Source organism: Dromaius novaehollandiae, chromosome 5 (assembly GCF_036370855.1).
Source record: "Dromaius novaehollandiae isolate bDroNov1 chromosome 5, bDroNov1.hap1, whole genome shotgun sequence".
NCBI lineage: Eukaryota > Metazoa > Chordata > Aves > Casuariiformes > Dromaiidae > Dromaius > Dromaius novaehollandiae.
In genome coordinates this window covers 7721708-7743287 of record NC_088102.1, presented here as the reverse complement: position 1 = coordinate 7743287, position 21580 = coordinate 7721708, and the positions used below count along the sequence as shown (strand labels likewise).

The 21580-nt window shown below is 36.5% G+C and overlaps 1 protein-coding gene across 4 annotated transcripts in view; it reads right to left on the bottom strand.

Moving 5' to 3' along the window:
• Positions 1–21580, bottom strand: part of SLC38A6 (solute carrier family 38 member 6) — a 48082-nt gene that overhangs the window by 26173 nt on the left and 329 nt on the right. For all 4 annotated transcript variants that reach the window (XM_064511927.1, XM_064511924.1, XM_064511926.1 and 1 more), the window contains exons 2-6: positions 21248–21369; positions 20394–20467; positions 16314–16366; positions 13268–13307; positions 1914–1995 (exon numbers count right to left, since the gene is read on the bottom strand). In XM_064511927.1, the coding sequence (XP_064367997.1) occupies positions 1914–1995; positions 13268–13307; positions 16314–16366; positions 20394–20467; positions 21248–21369 (371 nt within the window). The remainder of the gene's footprint in view (positions 1–1913; positions 1996–13267; positions 13308–16313; positions 16367–20393; positions 20468–21247; positions 21370–21580) is intronic.

The following is a 21580-nucleotide window of genomic DNA, read 5'->3' as shown; positions in this document are numbered from 1 at the left end:
GCATACACAGAAAATCAGCTGTGTGCATGCACCTGGAATACTGCTTGACCATTGCATTTGAAATACTTGCTAAAGTCAAGAATAGAGGAGTCAAATTGTGTCAGCTAAACATATATCAACAGAAGAACTCCCAGCAACAGAGGCAGAAACAGGACCAGACCCTGGCTGGCAATCAAATCACTATTTTTCAGCTGAGACGTGGTTAGTATTGCTACGAACAATTTCAGCTCTTTGTCAATGCAAGGCAACTGAACTTCATCCACGTCTCTGAAACTTTAATTTCAGTTCAGGAAGAAGCATGGGTAGTGACAGTGCTAAGAGCACACTGAGAATTACCAGAATACCTGATTTGTTATCACCAGTTAAACCACTGTAACCTGACTGCCTATTCTCCAGTGTTCTCATCTGCACTAGGACCTTGATAAACAGTAAAATCTGGTGGGAGTATTATCAAATAGGTAGCTTAATAAATTAGTTGGTTTTAATTTAGTTGTTAGACAGTATAATCCTTTGCCCAGTACTGTATACATGTGTTTGTAAAGTAGTTGGCCAGTTAAGTCCCGGCAGCAACTGCGACCTCTAGATTTTACCATTATATGAATGCTTATAAAGTGTTTATTTAGAAGATTATTGTGTTGTGAAAAGTCACTTTGCATCAGCAGAGCTGATATTTAAAAGAAAAAACAGCAGTAAGCGATGCTGTAGGATAAATATAGGGACAGAGAAATCGGAACATGCATCCAGCAAATACAGTAGCAGGCTCAGCGCCACGCTGTATGAAGACAGGAGTTAGAGTGCAATCTCAAAGGAGAAGGTGTTAAGGTCTAAATGAAATGTTGATGACTGTATCAGCTGGAAAAGATGCATTAACAGACTAAAAATGCCATATCACACAAAACTTAATAGTTTTTAGAAGCCCTTACAAAATTCATATTATTGCAAGGGCAGGGAGGGGAGAAAGGCAGAAAGTAAGATTACCATCACCCTTCATTTCTTAAAATTTTGGTTATAAACCAGAAAAACTGCAAAGGAAAAATATAAATTGAAATCAAGTACCCTTTAAAAAAAGACTAATTTCAAACTGAAAATTCACCCACAGCATTCATGTGTTGTACAAGTATCACACAGCTTCAGACAGTTTCACCAAATTTCAATCCAGAGAAAGCGCTTACAGTAGAACTCAAAACATCTGAAAATATGGCTGTTAGATTGTGTTATGGCTGTTTTTTCCAAAGATACACCATTATGAATGACAGCAGCATTGTCACAATTTGAGCAAGATATTTTAGTGCTGAAGCTGCAATGTTTGTCTTAGCACAGGCACAGATTTCTTGCAACAGTTTGATAGAAATTTAAAGGATACACTCGTTACATACAGCGTTATAGCTCAGTTGCAAAGAATAATTTCTTTACTGGGAGCCAAGTTAAGGAATGATAAACAAAGTCTGGAAACCTGGCATTTTTCCCAAGACAAGTCCAATTACTGGAGCAAGACAACAAAATATTTAAATTTAAATGCCTGCCGGTTTTTGTACTGTGGTTTTGAAATATGTGCAGTGATAACATGACAGCAGTTTAAATGTTTCTCCTCCTCTCCCTCCTGTCCCCTCCCTGATTCTCCTTTTAAATTTTTATGGAAGGGAGATTTCTTCAGCTCAAGTTTTGCCACCGATTTAAGATCGTATGATGGGAAATTGCTATGAGGAAAGAATCATGCTCTTGTGTGCGTGTGTGCTGCAGAAGGCTTACACATGCCAAATACATTTTATATTCCAAGAACTCCTGTAAATCACTAACTTTTTTAGCATGTGAGATCGGTGGGAAGTGTCAGTACCAATCTCCTTCAACAGTCCTGAAGCACCTTCTTCCTCAAAACAAATACATAACATCTGAAGAATTTTTTTTTTCCTTACCCACTCTCGCCGTCTCCACTTAAGAACCCTGCAACAGCACCAGGAAGTTCAGACTTCACAATTAAAAGATAAGATGACATGGCTGCAAACATAAGCAGAACAGATTTAGGAGTGGAATAGTGGCATCTCTCATTGTAACAATTAGCATGGCTTAAGTGGAGCGGTTATGAAGGGAACATCACAGCTATTTAATAGACACCATGGCACCAGAGACAGAATTGTTTTTTTTGTTTTTTTTCCATAGACTTCCTTTAAAAATAGCTGCAAATTCGTAAGTATTATACTGATGTTAGCTAATGCCTGCAAAGAGACTGTTACAATATGAGTCTTGAAACAAGGAGAAGATAATACAAAGGACTGAAAGGCGAAACAATACAAAATACAGGCCTGACCTATTACCTGGGAATATGGATGTGCAAGCTAGAGACAGACTATACGGCTGCAGCACTTCTCCCCCTTCTTCCCTATCCTTTATAAGATTACTGGTAATGACAATGAGAGTAAATCATAAGATTTGTTTTCATCAAAATCATGGGTTTGATTTTTTCTTAAAAACTCAGTTTTTATCATTATTTAACTGCTGTTGCACTAAATAAAAACATGAAAAATTTAAACACAAGAAAAAGACTTCAGAAGTTCTTTTTATCCTGCTAGATATGGCCCTCAGAAGGTAAGAGGTATATCAGTGACAGACCTCTGCTTCTCATGATAAACCCACCACCAAGAAAATTCCAACAATAAAAATAAGTGCAAAAATATATGGGAACTGCAAACCAGAAGAGAAATTCTATTAGTTCTCTTACAGGAGTGATGCCATGAAATTAAGCATTTATAATTCTATTCCAAAAAAAGCAATGATGCATACAAATAAATCCAAAAGCTACTTTCACTGTATCATTTTTCTCCTTTACTCTATAAAAGGACCAAAGGCATAAGAGGTTTTTTTTTTTTTTTAAATTACACCTCATATTAATCTGATACCTTCACATACTGTTCATGTCACTTTTTTTCTTTTACATACACAGCAAATATTTTTGTATGATTTAAAGACCAGTGGAAAATTACTCTAAACATCGAGCTTTACAACAGCTTCAACAAATATCAAAGTCTACATGGAACTATACTTCCATCCTTTAGAAGCATATAATTTTAGTAATATCCTTACCGAAGTTCAGTTACATTTAAAGCTTGAAGAAAATTCATGTGTTGTATGCAAATTTTACTCTATTTGTCTGTATTTACTAATTCTTTAGAATTTTACAGTTCTATATTTACTAATTCTTTAAAAGAATAGCATAAACATTAATAAGGTAGGGTAACAGACTTCCACAAGATGGTTTGAAGTATACTTTTTTTTTTTTAATAGGATATTTTGAGCCTTTAAAAATGTGTGGAGTCAGACACTGCAGTACTACTGCACTCAATGTTAAATTTTGAAGAAAGGGAATGTGGTCTCTATAAAGAAAGTGAATTGTTTTAATACAAAGTGACACCAACCTACAGCAAGGTTAAATTAAAAACATTTGTTAGGTCACTAAATAAGGAAATAGTCACTTCTTTATAATTAAAAGCTCCAGTTTTTCCAATCTTAAGCTATATTTCCCTGTTGATATGTAGCTGTTGCTCGTGCCTGGTGAGATATTTATTGGGTGCCCTGACTTCACTCTGTTTGCATACAGGGGATGGTACATTCACTCATACATATCCTTACAGCATGCATATTTCTAGATAACTAGAATTTACGTAAGAAAATTAATACAATTTCTCACGCTAAGCTACAGATGCATGCATATTTCATCCCAAAAAAGGCCAACTAAAAAATAAGAGGAAAAAAAGTGGAAAATTCCACTACAGTATAATTCAACTTTATTTATCCATTAGCCTCACTTGCATTATGCAATTCTTTGTACACATGCAGTTCAGAATTTTCGTATATTTGTCATTCAGAAAGATTTTTAAATTATTCTTTTGCAGCCTCAGCTGCAGAAAGCTTCAAATTAATTTCAAGATCAGATTTCCTCCTAATATGCAATCTGTCACTCTTCTCTTGCATTCCTACTAGCCTCTGGCTAATCATTTGATCACTTACCCTTTGTTGTGCGCTTACTCTTTGTTTTTAAGAGAGGAGTCCTATTTCACTGAATTCCACTCCTAAGTAGGGAGCCAGTTCTGCACCAAGAAACTTGCACATGCTAAACATTTGTATGCATCTTTCTTCCTTTCTCTGTGCATATGGGAAACAACCTTACATAGTACATTTTTTTTTCCAATTTACATTCTCCCTCTCCATTCTAGAAGATGAAGGAAATGAATAATACAATATTTTTCTTTATATCCTGATGCTTACAAGAGGCATGAATCTCTCACATAGACCTGTGCAGGACATCCACCCTAAATTCACAGTTTAAGAAGTCAAATCCAACTTCTTTTTCATCTACAAATACAGTTGCACTCCTTACAAACAACAGCTCCTTGCAGCTTTACTTAGTGTGGAAGAATAAGAGACATTACCCACTGCATGACTCTGCAAAATACTACAAAGTGAGTGAAGGATGTTGTTTGTTTTTTTTAAGTTGAAACCAAAACAGTGAAGTGTCTTGAAAACAGACACAAGAATCAAAAAGATTATTATCTCAAGTAGGAATAAAAAGGACACAGTATGACAGAGAACACGTCTCTGGCTCCAAATAAGAAATTTTACATAGCTTCCCTGATGCCTGGCATGACCAAAGGCATGTCAAGTTATACTGTAAAAACTGTCACCTATCCTTAGAGGTCTTAGTCTATAACGGAAGGAAGAGCTTATAGAATCACAAGGCTAAACCGTGACACAAGTGAACATAACAAAAAGTGTATCTTGTGCTTTCATTTATTCACTTGTGAAATATTAACTTCCTCTATCATCTGGAAAATAATTTTAACATTTTAATGGCTAACTTTTAAAGCACCTTTTATCATGTAGGAAAGTTACATTCATGGCTGGTCATTTAGCTTTAGATATCAAGCATTCCAAAAAATTGACTAATGTCAAAAGTAACACTTCTTTTACAGGCAGAGTTCGCTCCCCTTACATGCATCTACTACGAGAAAGCAGAGAAGCATCATCTAGCAAGACACAGGAGGTAAGACAGTAGAGCTTACTGCTCTTGCACCCCAGTCCCATCGCTTAGACACAAAAAAAAAATGCTTTCTTCATGCTGCCTTCTGCAATAAGTCACCTATCTTTAGCACAGAACGAGACGAGGTTTCCTGCAGAACAAATGAAAGACATAATTTGAAGCTTTAGCAATATGCAACAAGTGCTGAGCTACAACTACATGAGCAACTTTAATGGGGGAATTTCCTAATTTCTAAGTCCTGACTTTACATATTTAATGTTATTTTAAAATAAGTTTCAGTAAGAACTGCTTGACGAAGAACTAAGCAGCTCTGAACTTAATAGCCCTAGTCTCAGAAATGCCATAAAACAGCATTCAGCAGAAATCAAAACAATGTTATTACTTAATTATTCAACAGGCTCACCACTGTCTTGAAAGCAGCAAGGAATTACATTCTGAAAATACAGACCATTTTACCATGTTCTGAAAAGTTGATATTGGCTGTTTGACAGGAGAAAAAAAATGTTTTGTAAATGATAAAATAGAGTACTGGTATTACACTTTCATTATTACATTTTAACCTGTTATGACACTACCAGCTATGACTCATTATAAATATACATATATTACTCAGAATGTCCCTATTGTGCTATAATATTATTTGACACTGATCATATGGGACCATATCTGAAAAACTATCAGTTGCTAGGGAAAAGTGAAGCCAGGGTTATGTTTTTAAAATAGTCCCCAAAATATTCTATCTTTTGAGATGGCCCAGTCTCAAATCAAATACGTGACTAGTTTCTTGGTTACGAGAGCAAGAAGTGTAGATTTTCCTTAATATCCTACCCAAAAAAGAACAGTTGCTAAAGTCCACAAGTCCACATGCAAGAGAACACATGCTTATACATGAATTAAACATATATAATTTATTCTTTCCTTAGAAAATGGCTGGTCATAAATCGCTTTAAATCATTTCATCGAAGGGACTGAATCCAGTTCTTCTGGTTACTTTTTCCTGATCTACCACTTTAGCTGATCACATCAGATCAGTACAAAGATGGCTTGCACTATCAAGCACTGTGCAAAAGCGGAACCAAGCTGCCCTCCAAGTTTATGCAGGAGAAAGTGGGGGCAGGTGGGAAAAACAGACCTTATGAATCTAACTATATTGGCTCTGCAACTTCTGCTTGAAAAAGAGGGATGCTGACTTGGGAGGTGGGACAAGCAGACAGAGCAGGTTTGGCATGTGGCTGTGGGGTATACCGGCTAAGAAAGAAAAATTCCTCACAAATATCTATGGATAATTGAGAAAAATGAAAATATTTACAATTCTGTTACCCTCAATAAAAGAATCCAGTCAATAAGATCCCTATTTATCCCAAAACAGTGAAAAGATTAGATGCTAGGAGATAGAAACAGTACTAGAATAAACACTACTGATTGCTGCACACTCCAGCTGAACTGAACTGGATCTTTCATAGCAACTTAAGTGACAAAGCTGTTTGGGCTTATGTCTCTGGAGGTAGCTTAAACTTGATTCTGTCCTGATCCAAGGAATGTGACAAAGTGAAAAATGAAAGCAGGGAAGGATTTCAAAAATGAAAGTGAAACTAGGGAGAGGAATATTGGATTTTTGGCAAGCTTGTTTTTTCTGCCAAGAAATTAGACTGGAATAGAAAGACAGGAAGCATTTCAGTATCTCATCTAGCTCCTAGTAAGTAATTCAAAACTGCAAAAACATCAGGAATGATGCATGAATGCCACTGAAAACCATCAACTATTTTGGCCCTCACATCGTATGTCCTTAAGAGCCACGCTCGTTTGTTTTCATTTTGTAATGAATCCACCACACGCAATTTTAAGGACTCCCTCAATCACTTGGTATATTGGTGTTACATTTCCTCTTACCAGAAGCTTAAAAATTGACAAGATTTGAGGTCTTTCTTTTACACATGCAGACTGGAGCGTATGAGAGGAGATGTAATGCTTGTTCACATGGCGAAATTATGACAATAAATAGGTTGTCAGCTTCTTGCCTATTTTTCACTTAATGGACACTCATACTGATGAATTTCTTCTCCCTCTCTTCCCCCTCCAAGTTTAGCTTTTAGGGGAATTATTCTGGAACTTATCTATGTCAAGCTAAAAAAAGAATAAAAACCTCCAAAACGATTCTTATTCCACAGGAGACGCACAGGCAGCAGATTTATTTTGGTAAAGCTTCATTAGTATAATTTTTGCACAAGTTATGCCAGTATTATTGAAATGTTATCCACACAGCTTTTAATATATTCAACTCTGAAGAATATCTGTAGAGGGGTTTTTTTTGTTTTTTTGTTTTTTAAAGCAGACTTAGTATTCTTTACAGTATCAAACCTTTCCAAAAACCGTTCACTGAAATACAAAAAAACATCATCAGTCATCAGTTGTTAAATTAGCATGGGAGCTGACAAACCTGCCCTTAATTAAGGCAGCTCTGCACTGGAAATCCTCACTTTAAAGCAGTAAGGATAATTAGGCTTTCAGGTCGAAAGCAAACTGCATTATGAAAACAAACATTTAAGTTTGCTTGAAAACAGGATTAGACTTCCAGTACTTAGTGGAAGCTCAGTAATTTCTTAAGGGATTAAGCATACAGTTATCAGCATATACTGTTTTTATTCTTCCATGATTTGCACCATCCATTCATTCATTCCAAAGTTTGTAGAGTACTGCATTGTGATTAAAGACAGGTATTCCCCCCTCCATTCTCTCAAGATACATGCTACGTTCAAATTTGAGACAAGCTTCGCAAATACTTTTTGAAGTATTCAATATTCAGAATTAATTAGGGACGTCTGAAGAAAATTTAAAAAATAATTTGCAAAGCAAAAATGCCTAATTAACGAGATAAGAGAAAATGTATTTGCTAAGGTATAAGAAAAAAAAATCTCTATATAACAAGCCTGTTTGTACATACACTGCATCTGTGAGCGGGGACACACAGAGAGCATACATATATCCACGTACACAAGTTTGGAGATTACAGATGTCGTTACGAAGCTCATTAAACAAAAGGAACCGGCACGTTAAGCAGCCGCCCGTCCCAGCAGGGCCGGGAGCGCTCGGCGCGGCCACCAGGGGGCGATGCGAGCGCACGGCTGCGCCCGCTCCGCTCCGCTCCGCTCCCCCCCGCTCCCCCCCACGACAGAGAGAGAAATATATGTAAATGTATTGATGATTTTTATATATGTATATATGTGTGTGTGTGTGTGTGTGTGTTTATGTGTGTGTGCATATATGTGCATATACATAATATATAGCATTTCCAATGGTCACACTTCTTCATTTACTTTGGAAAATGTGCCAAATGTGAACTTCCAGAATAGAAGAAGAAAAAAATCCACAATAAAATGCAGCTGAAGAGAACTGAATCTCCTTTCACAACTCATTCAACAACATCTATTCACTCTCTACAGCATTCAGAGACTGGATAGCTTGAGGATAAAACAGTGCTGCAGGGATACAGAACAACCCCTCCCTCCCTCCCTCCCTCCCAATTGCATGAAGAAAGTTTTGTATCCTTCTGAGCACATGTTAATTCCAGAATATTGAAACAAAATCTGGGAGCAAGTTACAGAAATTATACATAACTAAACTGTATTTGCTTCAGAAAGTTTACAATTCTTTGTAAAACAACGATATTACTCTGATAGATATCTGGCAAGCTTAGTGAAGCTGCAGACTGCACTGGTCATTTGGACACAAGCCAAACAGGCAAGTTGCTCACAGGGATCTTGAAAAAGGGAATTCCTGGGTGTATCTCAGCCTATCGGAAGAAACACTGCTAAAGAGAAAGATTGTTGCAAGAACTCCTTGCAGAGACCACCTATGTTATACAGCTGTACTGCATGTTCTACCTTTGCACTTAATCCCACCGCTAATAAATTTTAAATAATTAAATTCATGTTCTCAGCAGTTTTATTTATGTTTCTGTGCATCATAACTACCAGGCCCTCTGCGGCCAGTCCTATCTCCCTACAGCACTGACCTTCAGCTAATACCAGTCTCCAGCCTGCAGAAGCATGCTGTAAAACTCTCTGCATACTTCCTGCTAGACCTCAAAGCCGAAGATTTGTTAGTGTTGGCAATAGATTGTGAGCTGCTCTTGTGCAATACTTTATTGTGTTTGTCTCCATTTTCCACAAGCCTTGCTAAAATAATTCTTTCTCCAACTTCATTACATATGTTTTGAGATTCCTACAGACTCTCAGACACACTGGTGCAGATCGTCCCCATTTTCAGTCAGATGAGCAGAGAGGACAATTCCAGGAGGAGAAATTCTCGGCTTCTTTCCCCTCCTTCGGAAAGTATCCGCAACCCTCACAGAACTTCCCTGACTGCGGGAGCGGGACGGGCTACAAGACGCAGAGCCACGGCTTGACCCACGGTGCCTCATCCATCACTTCCTAGAAGCACAACGCCACTAAAACAATAGCAAGGACTTGGTCCAATTCTAGTTGCTCCTGGGAAGGATTACATAAAAGAGCGAGTAGAGCCACGTAACTCTGGTTTGCATAGCAGCCTCCCCTGCTCCTTCTATGCTTCCAGACGTACAACTTCACCAAGGGCCCTCTCCAATTTTAGGAGGCATGTGAAAAGATCAAAAATCCTTCAAGATCATCATCTGCATGGCAGGCCAGAAACGGACACTTGCAAGGTTATCCCACTTATGGGCCTGGGGTGAAAGGAAGGAGCCGATGAACAAAACTGTGGTCTGGTACCCTCCAGCTGGGGAGCTTCCCTTTTAAGGTCCAATTTGCAACCCCATAGTCACACTAACCAACTCTTATCAGAGAAAGGCAGTTCACATAACTAATTACTAAATAACTAGTTACTAGTTGTTTAGACTAAAGGGCTGCTGGATCGGGCCTAAATACTGACAAATAGAACATTTAATTTTGGCCATCCCATTCAGCCTCTTGATGTCCCTTTAACAAACATCTATATTGCAAGAACAAATACATACTGACATAAGGAAAGCTAGGTATATATTTTAATAGCTTTATTTTCAATATTTAATCACTCTACAGAATTTATACAAATTCTTGGCTTAGAGTCTTTAAATCACAGTATTTTTAGATTACCTTAATTTGCATTAATTTTGCAATATCCAAATATATTATCTTGATGTAAACTCAGTTAACCCATGGTATTTAAGTGGATTTTGGTACTTAATTGGTGTTACTTGGTTAAACATAACACAGTCTTCCAACAGAAAATCAAAAATCTGCAGGAAAGTTGAGCAATCATGTTAGAGATATAGGTTAAAATTCCAAGCAATGTACTCAGGATTCGATTTTCTTAAATAACTCTCTTAAGTCTCATTTATAAAGAACAAAGGTATTTTAAGATTCATTCCAAATTTCACCAACTAGCCCTTTCCTGTAGCTGTACAGAAATCAACTTTTTTTTTCCTCTGGGTATCCTTTTCTTAGTAATATCAACTCCCCTATCTACACAAATCAGTCAGTGTGGTTAATTAGGATGTCAAACTCAAATTTGCACTTTAATTTTTTTCTTTTTAAAAAGAAAGATGACAGATTATAGTTATGCTTTCATTTTTATCATATTAAAAATATTTATAATAAGCTCTCTCCACCACAAGTGAATGTAAATCACTTCCGTACTTTAATTATTTTTAGAAATGATTCAAACTAGAATTCAAAAAAGCCTTGACTAGATGCTAATAGTGACCACAACTCTAGTAAAGTTGCTTATTTTAATCACAAACCATCATTCATTATCCCATAATCTCCAATCGCTTTTGAAATAAGACACCATATGATGCAATGTACCAGGTCTGATGACGGAGGAGGTAACAGAAAACAATTTTATTTTTAGCTTTACTCTGAAATTAAAGATGTTGAAAAGGTCTGGAAGTCTGCCCAACAGGCACAGCACTGCCGGTTCCTTCAAATGGATATAAAAACAAAAAGAGGGGAACATCTAAGTGTGCTAAAGAGAAAGGGCAAAACCAGTTTTACACTTAATTCCAGCATGGCTCCCATTCAGGACAAAATTTCACCTCTCCCATTTAAAATCTGTAGAAGGAGTCAGAAAGACAAGAAAATTTCCTCTGTTCCATACATTTCTTCAAGAGTCAAGGCTGGATGAGAGGTGAAGAGAGGGCTCTTGATCCCTCCTATTTTAAAAGCCTGTTAGATTGCAGTAAAGTCATCCTCACGGATGACTCCTGACACAATGCTGCTCTGCTAACTTGGACTGCAGCATCACAGGACTCTGCCAAAGAGCAAGAAGCAGTTGTTAAGGAGAGAAATAACACAGCTGGGAGCTCTGTTCCCAAACAGAAATCTAAATACTAAACAGAAGCTGTGACAGTTCCTTGCAATGATAACACAATACATCTTCTGTGTGGAGGAAGGTGCCAAGAAGGCTGCACTTGCAACCCATGTTTTCACAGATCACCCCTCCTGACAGAGTAGGGCTTGTTTTGGTTTAGTAGCACCAACTGGTTTAGAGAAGAAAAGTCTTATTTCTCTTTTCAGTGTGTCTGAAACGGAGTGATCTTTATAAATAAATGAATGTACAAGGTATATGAAACACTACTGTTCTCTTACATGAAAGATATTGACATTGGAATCAGAAGAACCAAAACTGAAAGATTTTAAAGCTTCCATCAAAATGAGGGCACCTAAAAATATTTGAAAGGAAAGTTTTAACTTGCAAAAATTACTTCTTGAATTAACTACCTAAATGGAAAACCACTGGTTGGCAAACCAGGCTCAGGTTGCTGGCAGAGAAGTCCACTGCATAAGACGGAATAAGTAGTTTGATAATATCCAGCACGCAATAGTTTGGGCCCCTAGAATTACTGAGATGAATTTTATTCAAAATGACACACGGGGAAGGTTATGAACTGCTATGAGGAAGAAATGAGAGTCATATTTCTTTCGACCACAGAATCTTGTACAGGATCCCAGAGTCTCCAGAACCTGTACTGTGTATCCCTTCCTTGTCTAGCACTGTTTATTTAGAGGTTCACTCAAACAGGAAAGGAAATTAAAAAATTTGTTCATTGCTACAGAACATCCTCTAAAACCTGTATGAATAAATAATCCTTAACCTTGAAATTAGTATGTTCACTCCTGCCTGAAATTAATACTCAGGTTTTTATAGCCGTTTAAATTAAACAGTCTTTATTACTGGAGCTTTTAATACAGGCAGGATACTAGTTCTATCAGGAAAGCAGTTACTTGAGCTAGTCCTACATCCATATGTAGTGGCAAACAGCAAGAATCATTGAATTGCCTGGACTTTATAGTCTAACTTCTAAAGGAGAGAACAGCAGAGCTAAAATGCTGTTCACTGTCAGTGAACATTAGTATCTTTGCTTTTTTTTTTCCTCTCCACACAATTCCCTCATTTAAAAGAAAGAATCCAAAGCATCTAAAGGAAGTAGCCAAAGAAACTAAAAATTGTTCTGTTAAATGCTGTCTTCTTCTTGACACTCCTATATTTCTAAGGGCACTGCTACTCAGTACATGTCAAGCATGGGAACATACCTGAATAGGAATTTAAATACTTAGGTGATTATTTTAATGCAAAGAGAGTTAGTATTATTTTACTCTGCTGTGCACCAAGGAAAACAAAATAAGAACAATATAACTGGACAGCCTAACATATCACAACATAGATCATCCGCCCGCATGATGAAAGTCAACAAACCAAACAAAAATTCCATGAAAACAGTAAGGCATTTAATTAAGAAAAAGGGGAAGCTACCATTTATATAACAAAGTCAAAATTTATGGCAAAGTAAACATTCAGTTGTTTTACATCACTAAAACGCACATGCAAGTTCCAAAGGGAATAAAACAAAACATATGGTATGATAAAATGCATCTAATAGGTGTATATGTATGGAAAAGCAGAAAGGAAACAGAACAAGGGAGATTATGCTTCCCTAGCCCCTTCCAATTAGCAATGCCAACTAAAATATGGATGTGCTCCATGTCACCTGATGCAGCACCAGGCATACAATCCACCCTCACACAGGTCCCCTATCTACCTCATGACTGTAGCACTTCAGCTGAGCACAGTCATATAAGCCTCTTCTTTAAGTTCCTGTTCTTTTACTCAAGTCTTAAGAACACTGTCATTTAGTTATTGCCTTTGGCATTTGTGGAGTTTTGCAGACTGTGGAGACTGTGCTCAGCTCAGAGTTAAAATCGAGTTAATGAAGTTTCTTACCTCCAATATTCTGGATAATTATTGTAGTTGCAACAAGAACCTATAAAAGAATTAATTTCTTTAGAAAGGGTAAGGATAACTAAAATCATATGTTTATAGCAGTCATAAAACACATACATATCTTCTTAAACAGACCAGATGTAGAAGCAATAACTGGTATTGAAAGGAAGGGCATCTTCTGTTTAATGAACACATGGAAAGTAATGCAATGCAATCTAAAATGAATATAAAACGAAAAAGTCTTTCTCAAAATACTGCCTTTTCATTTTGAGATGACAGACGAGTAGCTACACCATTAAGCCTGTTCTGCAAAAAAACAGGTTTTAAATCATTGAAAACACAAAAGTGCATTCTAATTGATGTCAGGCAAGCACAAATGAAAACAATCATTCACTTCGAAAGACGCAATCAGACAGCAGAGATTTGTACAAGCTATTTCCTCACTCCAAAAAACTGAGTATTTTTAACTATCATGAATGCCATTACACTAAGCTTATACGCTAGATAGACAATTTTTTTTTGGTTACTCTTTGTGATTGTCCAAAGTAGACTGATACAGAAGTAGAAATGATCACAGGCCACTGAGTGTTTGTCTGAACCCAAAGAATTGTTAACTTCCAACTGAAAAACCCTTACAAGTGTGTAATGTTTTCCCACTGTTATTTTCTGTTCATCATCATCTAGAATAGCCCAGTTATTCTTTTTACTCTCTGTTCTTCTTTGTCTAGCAGGACCCTCCTACATGCATGCTACAATAAGCCACCTTAGTAAAAATAAAGCTATAGTTAGGAGGAGAAAAAAAAACATACATTTTCAAATAAAATCTGAAAGTAGAGTTACCAATTTTTCTTGGTCAACTACAAAACTTTTAAACCATTAAGACAATAACAGATTGAAATGAATTAAAAGTCAGCTCAAAGTCACAAGTTTGTTTTTTTTCTTTTCCCCCAAAAGGGGGGAAAAAAAAGCTATCTTGTCATTTGCCATAGATGGAAACAATTGCTTCACGCCTTTGGAAAAGGAGAATCACTGGTCTTCCAACAGCAGAAAAGCTCCATTTTCATAAATCACAGAAATATTTTTTACATGAAATCAGCATAAGCTTGAATAACTACTCTACTTCAAGAGAAGTTCCTGGTAGTTTACTGTCAGCCTAAGATGTCACTTCGAGCAAGATCCTACAGGGGTCTGCTGTATTATTAGCAAATGACTTGGATGAGAGAAGCATATTACTTAAACGAAAACAAACAAACAAAAAAATCTGCAGCTGACAAAACTGAAGAGGGTTCAAGGACAAGATTAGAATTGCAAATGACTGCGATAAGCTAGGAAGAAGTCTAAAAATCAAACACGATCAGTTAATAGCAATGTATTCCAGAAGTAGAAAACAAATGTATGACTACAGTTATTAGATTACAAATAGACAAAATCATCTGAGATAGCAATCAGCAGCATGAATCAGCCGCAGAAATGGCAAATCTTGTTTTGGGATGTAGTAACAGGCATATTCCATTTAAAATATAGGTAATAACTCTATTTGTTGGCACTTGCAAGTCCTCTGCCAGCATACTGTATTCAATTTTGCAGGCAACTTTTAAGAAAGATTATAAACATCACGGACGCTTCAAAAGACAAAGGTAAGTGGTCTAAAAAGCATGAGTTCATCAGGAAAGCTTGGTGAATTTGGTTTACTATTTAATCAAAACAACAGATTCCAAAACAAATATATATTCCAGTGATTGCTGCCCTCCATACACACTGAAAACAGAAGACCAGATTGATTTTCAGCACACATTTAAATACTACAAAAAAGTATACTAGGAAGAATAAATAATTACTGATGTTGACTGCACAGTGAAATTGTGAAATCTCCTTCATTGAAGCTTTTAAATAACAGATTGGACAAACATCTGCCAAGAACAGTTTACGTATGTTCAGTCCTGCTTCACAGCAGAGGCAGTCTAGGCCACTTTGTAATATCTCTTTAAGCTCTGTATTTTTGTGACTTCTGTATCTAATAGCTTCTGGTTAATGTGTACAGAAAACCTGCTCTAAAACATAATTTTATTTCATACTTTGCTAATATCAAGATTTATTAGCTCTTGAGGTTGATCACATCGTAACTTTGATCAATAAATATTGATCCTCACAGACTACACTCATTATCTGCTTATTAATGCTAATGGAAGTCCTATATATACCTAATCACTCAGATTTAATTCTCAATTACATTAAAAGAAAAGAATCAGACTCTAGTCTGTTTAGCAGAATTCAAGAAAAAAAATAACAATAAGCCATTAAAACTGCACTTCTACATGGTAAAACCTGCTTTTAAAATCATTTAACTGAAACAGAGTGTATTGGCAGTAATATTAAATGTATAACATTCTCTATCACTACTAGTAGTCCCTATACACCTCGTACTACAATATTAGGAAACATAGATTCAGTGCACAGCTCTAAAAAGGCATGGCTTGTATGTTGATTACTCATGCCAAAAAAGTTCATGATTTCTTTTAAATTAAATGCTCACCCAATTTTTTATTAAATCAAAATGCATTAAATGTAATCTTACTTATTCTTGTTGTAGAAACTAGATGAAAGGCAAACACTTATCTCAGATCTCTATTAAGTGCTAAAACACCAACAGTGAATCACTTTTAAGTGTTCCAACAGTTTACAGAAGTGATACAATGGGACTGTAACAAATCTGAAATGGATTGCTGAGCTGACTTGACATAAATAACAATCAGCATATAGTTCTAAATGCAGTTAAAGAAATGAATGCACTGATAGCAAAGCAGTCTTGCATTTAACAAAGTATTTTATGGTTACCTAAAGTTTTAGCTTCTACAGACCAAATGAACTAACTGAAAAGCAGTAGAAAATTGTTTTCAGGAAGCAATGGATTTTTTATTTTATTAGAGTTTTGTAATTACACAGAATATTTTGTTTGTATATCTTTACTAAGCAAGAAACATATTACACTTCTGATAAGGAGCTAAGACCAAGAAGAAAAATACACAGGTGAAAACAAAATGCTTACCTTCCCAGGTGATCCAAATGCAAAGAGGCCAAGATCTTCATAAGAAGTAACAGCTGTTAATGAGAAAAGAAACTAAAATATTTGAAGCTTCAAACTCCCTTAAGATCTCTAGTTTTGCCCTTTTTTTTTTAATGCAAACAATTCAGGAGAGAATTAAAACAGTATTTTATAATATTTTCCATTTATGAGATAGTTTTTATGTACACCTGCATTCTTGCTACAGAATACAGCTATGCATGCTCAATTATCCAAGATCCTCCAGAAATGCAAATTATTATAATATTAAAAATGGAAGTATTAAAAAAAAAGAAAAACTTTGACAGAAAATTGCCTTCTCCTAGAGATTTTTTCAAATAATACTCTAGATGAACAATTCTGGAATTAGCCTCACCAATTAAATGTAAGCTATTTCCATATTTTGCTAGAAGTGTACACTTTTTTTTAGAAAAAAAAACTTCAATCACAGCCTTGCCAGGTTTCAAAAAACTCAGCACTACTCATTTCCAGAAGAGCTGAAGGTAAGCACCTTCCTTGGTTGAGATCTGTTAAAAACAAAACAAAACAAAACAGCACCTGACTTACGTAATCACATTAAAAGAGTCTGTGGTTTCCTGTATGCTTTTGTTGAGCGTTGGCTGAAGCTCACTTCTAATATTGCTGGTAACTCAAAACAATCCCTTCTCAGGAAGGCAGAAGTCATATTAAAGTCTTGCATTGGTGCTCTGTACTTTATTATTAGAAGCTCAAGGGATATCAAAAAGATGAAAGTTTTCTGAGAAATCTCACTCCCTTTCTCAGTCTAAAATGGTGCACAGTTGTAAATACCTTGGAGGGCAAAATTAATCACAAAACCACAAAATTTTATTGTAAGACTTGCTCTCCCATCTTTGCATCTACTTAGTGCTTTACTGTTTCTACTCCTGTCACTCCTTAATTTAGGGCCCAGCCCTGCAATTTGAGCTGCTCAGGGCAGACCTTTACACCTGAGTGAAGTCCCACTGAAATAAATGAAACAAGACAGGGGGGAGACAGTCAATTCACATAGATCAGATGACAGGACTGGAGCCGCCGCCTGCCAAGCGCCCAAGCTTAGGCCATTCTACTTCACTGAAGTTCTGCGCACAATGAGATCAACGTGCCAGAGAAATAAAACAAAACTTCATTCATCTTCCCATACAACTCTGTCAAGGGCAGCGTTTCACATTCCTCTCTACTCCTGACACCAATATGCCATGACAAAATAAATGAAACGACAAAATTAAATGGGCCAGAGTCAGCTCTCAGCATAAATGTGGACTAATCTTACATCTGCTGTTACACTGATGTAAGTTATATACAGATATAATTAAATAAGCACTATGTCTTACTGAATTTTACTGTGTATTTTTCTTAGAATTATGTTTATAAAGCAATTGATTATGATTAGGACTGACTATTTTAGAAGGCCATTCTGAATAACGTTAGCTAGCAAAACTTTAATGCATTTAGAGGAGTGCTGCTTTTACCACACAGGAACAAATACACAACACATGCATACCAGGAACTATCAATAAAAACAGTCAATCAATCAATTTCTAATCAATAAAAAATTTTCACAAAATCCCAAAACAGCAATACGAAACCTTAGGAGTATATGTTCTGTAGTAATGCTACTTTTCTAATCAGTTTAATCTACAAACACTGAGGAAGCCTTCATACCTAATCACTTCTATTTTTATATTTTCCAAGAATATATGGAGCAAGATATTAAGCACTATTGATAGAGACAAACGTGTTCTGCCAGATTGGCTTGATTTCTACCATGTTCTTAATGCTGAAAGGAAGTTACCTACTTAAATCCAAAGCAAAATCAACAAGTATGGCACTAGCAATATTCATGACTAACTCATAAAATAAAAAAAAAAATAAAGCCTCATAACTTTGAAGTATTTCCCCCTTAAAATCTCAGTTCCTGCACTCTACAGAATGAACTTAGCTTTTGTCAGTCCAAACCATGAAACAAGGCATGTGGTACTGAATAAACATAGGGAAAAAAAATGAACTAATCCAAATACAATTCCTGACACACTGCAGTATTTATTTGCTGGGCCTTTTGGTCAAAGTCAGTCCACAGCTATATCATTAAAAAACTGAAAATGCTTTTTTTTTTTTTTTTTTTTTTTTATTAATCACTACAAAAATGTCTGTGCTTAATAAACCTTGGTCTCCAATTAAAACAGAATTATTATTAAAGCTTCTTTTTCAGAAGTGTATTTTACAGGCCAGTTCTTTCCCAGTATTACTTTTTACGATTTGAATACTTGAATGAATAAATTTACAAACACTTCCTAAGGTTTTTTCCCCACCCTTTAAATCTTTCTAAATTCATTCTTTAACATTAAACAACTAAAATTTCTTTCCAATTCCTTACTGTGGACTAAGCTTATAGCATCGTTTACAACTGTATGCACGTTTTGGAAGAAGAAAAATGTTTAATTATCTACTCTGGAAAGCATTTTACACAAACAGTTAAACGGGTTTTACCTGGTAAATGCACAACAGGTCATATTTCTTACTTTTTAAGACTTAATGTCCCAAGGAAAAACCTGGAATGCTATCTAACATGAAATTATTTTAATAGTTTATAAGAGTTACAGTGAATATAACTTGACAGAGATCATTAAAAAAAAAAACCCAAACTACAGAAGGCCATAAATCTAAATCCAGCAGATACATCTAGAATAGTTCTAGTGCTAGTATGATTCTGTCAACATTAGCTGATTACTAATTTTTAACTGTAAAGTGCTAGTTTCAGACAGGAGAAATAATTCATTCTGTCATTTCAGCAGTGTTCCTTGCTTTTAAATGTGTCTATTCAAAAATGCTTTCTTGACAGGGAATGTCAGCTTTGGACAGTAATTGAGGAGTTAAACCATTTTTATATCTTAGGTCTTTAAGTTCATAACATGGAAAATATTTTTTCTTCAAAAAGCTTGTCTTCATAATTTTCCCTCTCCTTTGCCCTTTCCCTAGTAGTTCTTTTGCAAGGAGTTAATCATTATTTTAACAGAAAACAACAAAATATCACCCAGTCCCTCTATGATACTGTACTTTTAAGCCTCAGATGAGATACACGAAGATCATTAAAAAAAAAGAAATGTCAAGCTCCCCCTTCCTTGCTTTTTCTATTTCTCTAGCTATTTATTTCAGGTCACGATTCCTATCTAATAAACACAGTTCCAAGAGGAAAAAGAGATTACCAAAGACTAGTTCCAGATCATCAAGCAGCCAAAAATATCATACATAAAAGTAACCCTACCTCTGGCGATTTTTTTTTTTTTTTTTTAGAATATATGAAGAAGATCATTCAACGGGTGAAGACAGGAGCAGCAAATCTGAGAAGAATCAGGAAGCAATCATCTGAGAGACCAAAGCTAGCTACAGAAAACAAAGCCAATAAGGAAAGAAACGGAAGCTTTCTCCCACCACCTTTGAAAAGAGAGGAAAAAAGATGAGATGGAAACAATAACCAGGTGACTGAAAGAGATGGAGACTTCCTGCTACAGTATGATCTTTATGTACCAGAAGAAGGAACCAGCCAGTTGTTTCACTAACAATTTAAAGCAAGAATTAAAACATTAGCAGCAGATTAGGTTTCATATTTTAGCATCTAATTTTGAACATTCCCAAAGCAGCGTAATTTCAAGCTAAGGACTGCAATACCACTTCTCATCCAATATCAAAAATGCTGCAAGGAAACGCATCTATAAAGTGCCATGGGAATTGCAATAAACCAGTATGACTAAAATAGTTCTTGCTAAGGAAATACAAGATCTTTCATTTTGAACAGTCGAGAGAGGCACTTTGAGAAAAATAAAACTAGAAACCAGTCACTTAGGTGTTTACTTTTCATAAGAAGTTTCAAAACATATTTTTACATCAAATAACCATGAAAAATTTTAAATATTTCAATATTAGTGAATTAGATTTGGCAATTTGTTAATGTGCTATTAATTGTAATAATTGTACTGGGTCATGTCTTTGTGATACAGATGAAGAAATACTCTACAGATCGCTCTTAGATAAATCCTTTTCACTTACCAGTCTGAGTGCACATACTGAGCAGAAGAAATACAGAGTAAGAAGCAAGGCTGGCAACAATCAGCAGCAAGATACTAAAAATAGAAAATTTAAGTCATTTTTAAAGTACAATGCACTTCTGTCTTTAAAAATGATTCTTCTGCAAGAAATAAGTTATCACAAGACAAAATTTCCTCATTTTATGGCTCATATCTGCTGACTATGGTTCATACGGTCCCTGACCTTCCCAACACAGCTCGCTAAGCTCCAACACTTCCTATGTTGTTATCCGCAGCACAGTGTATCACGTACTACGTGGGGCAAGAACCTGATATATGAACCACAAGGACATAAACATAGGAGTTCTCGTATGTGTGTGCCTGTACATATACACACACACACACACACACACAAATATTTAAAAATAAGTATTACTTTTAATGAAGTGAACTTAATGCTTAGAAAATGGTTAGATTGACAGTTCTGGATACTTTGGTCCTCTTATTCACAGGGTGGTATGTACAACCAGCCAAAGTGCAAGCTGATCCGCATTTTTCAAATACGCAACCATCTTGTTCCAGAAAGCCCATTTCTAGAACTAAAGGACACAGATATTTACATTACGAAAGTGCTAACTATTAGGAGTAATGGCCAGTAAATTGCCACCATGTGGCAACTTAAGGCAGTGTCTGGGCAGTACTTGCATTAGGCCAGATTTGAATGAGTAGCCAGAAGGGAAAATTCTTATTCAACAACGCCAAAAACTCAAGTTATTTATTCCTCCCTCGGTTATCACGCAGCAATCTCAGCAACTAAGTCCTGTTTCACGTACAAGCTGAGTTCAAAAATAAGCACAGGCAAAACTACAGACTTACCTAAAACCCATGATCCCCGTGTTGGCCATAGCATAGGACAAGCCCAGTATCCCGCTTCCCATGATCGCGTTCATCAAGTTGAACACCGAGAAAGCAAAGGAAGAGCCACGGTCCGGAGGATGCTGCAAAGAAGGGCGAAACAACACGCGGTGAGCGCAGAGGGGAAAACCCGCGGGGGCAAGGGCCAGCGAAGCCGCCTCTCCCCTCGCCCGCAGCCCTCGCAAGCCCCGGCCAGCGCGCGTAACACGCCACGGACCGGGGGTCCCGCCGCCTCTGACCGCGGCGGCCAGGAGACGAAGCGGCCGCTCGGAGGAGGGCCGCCCCGCGCGCCCC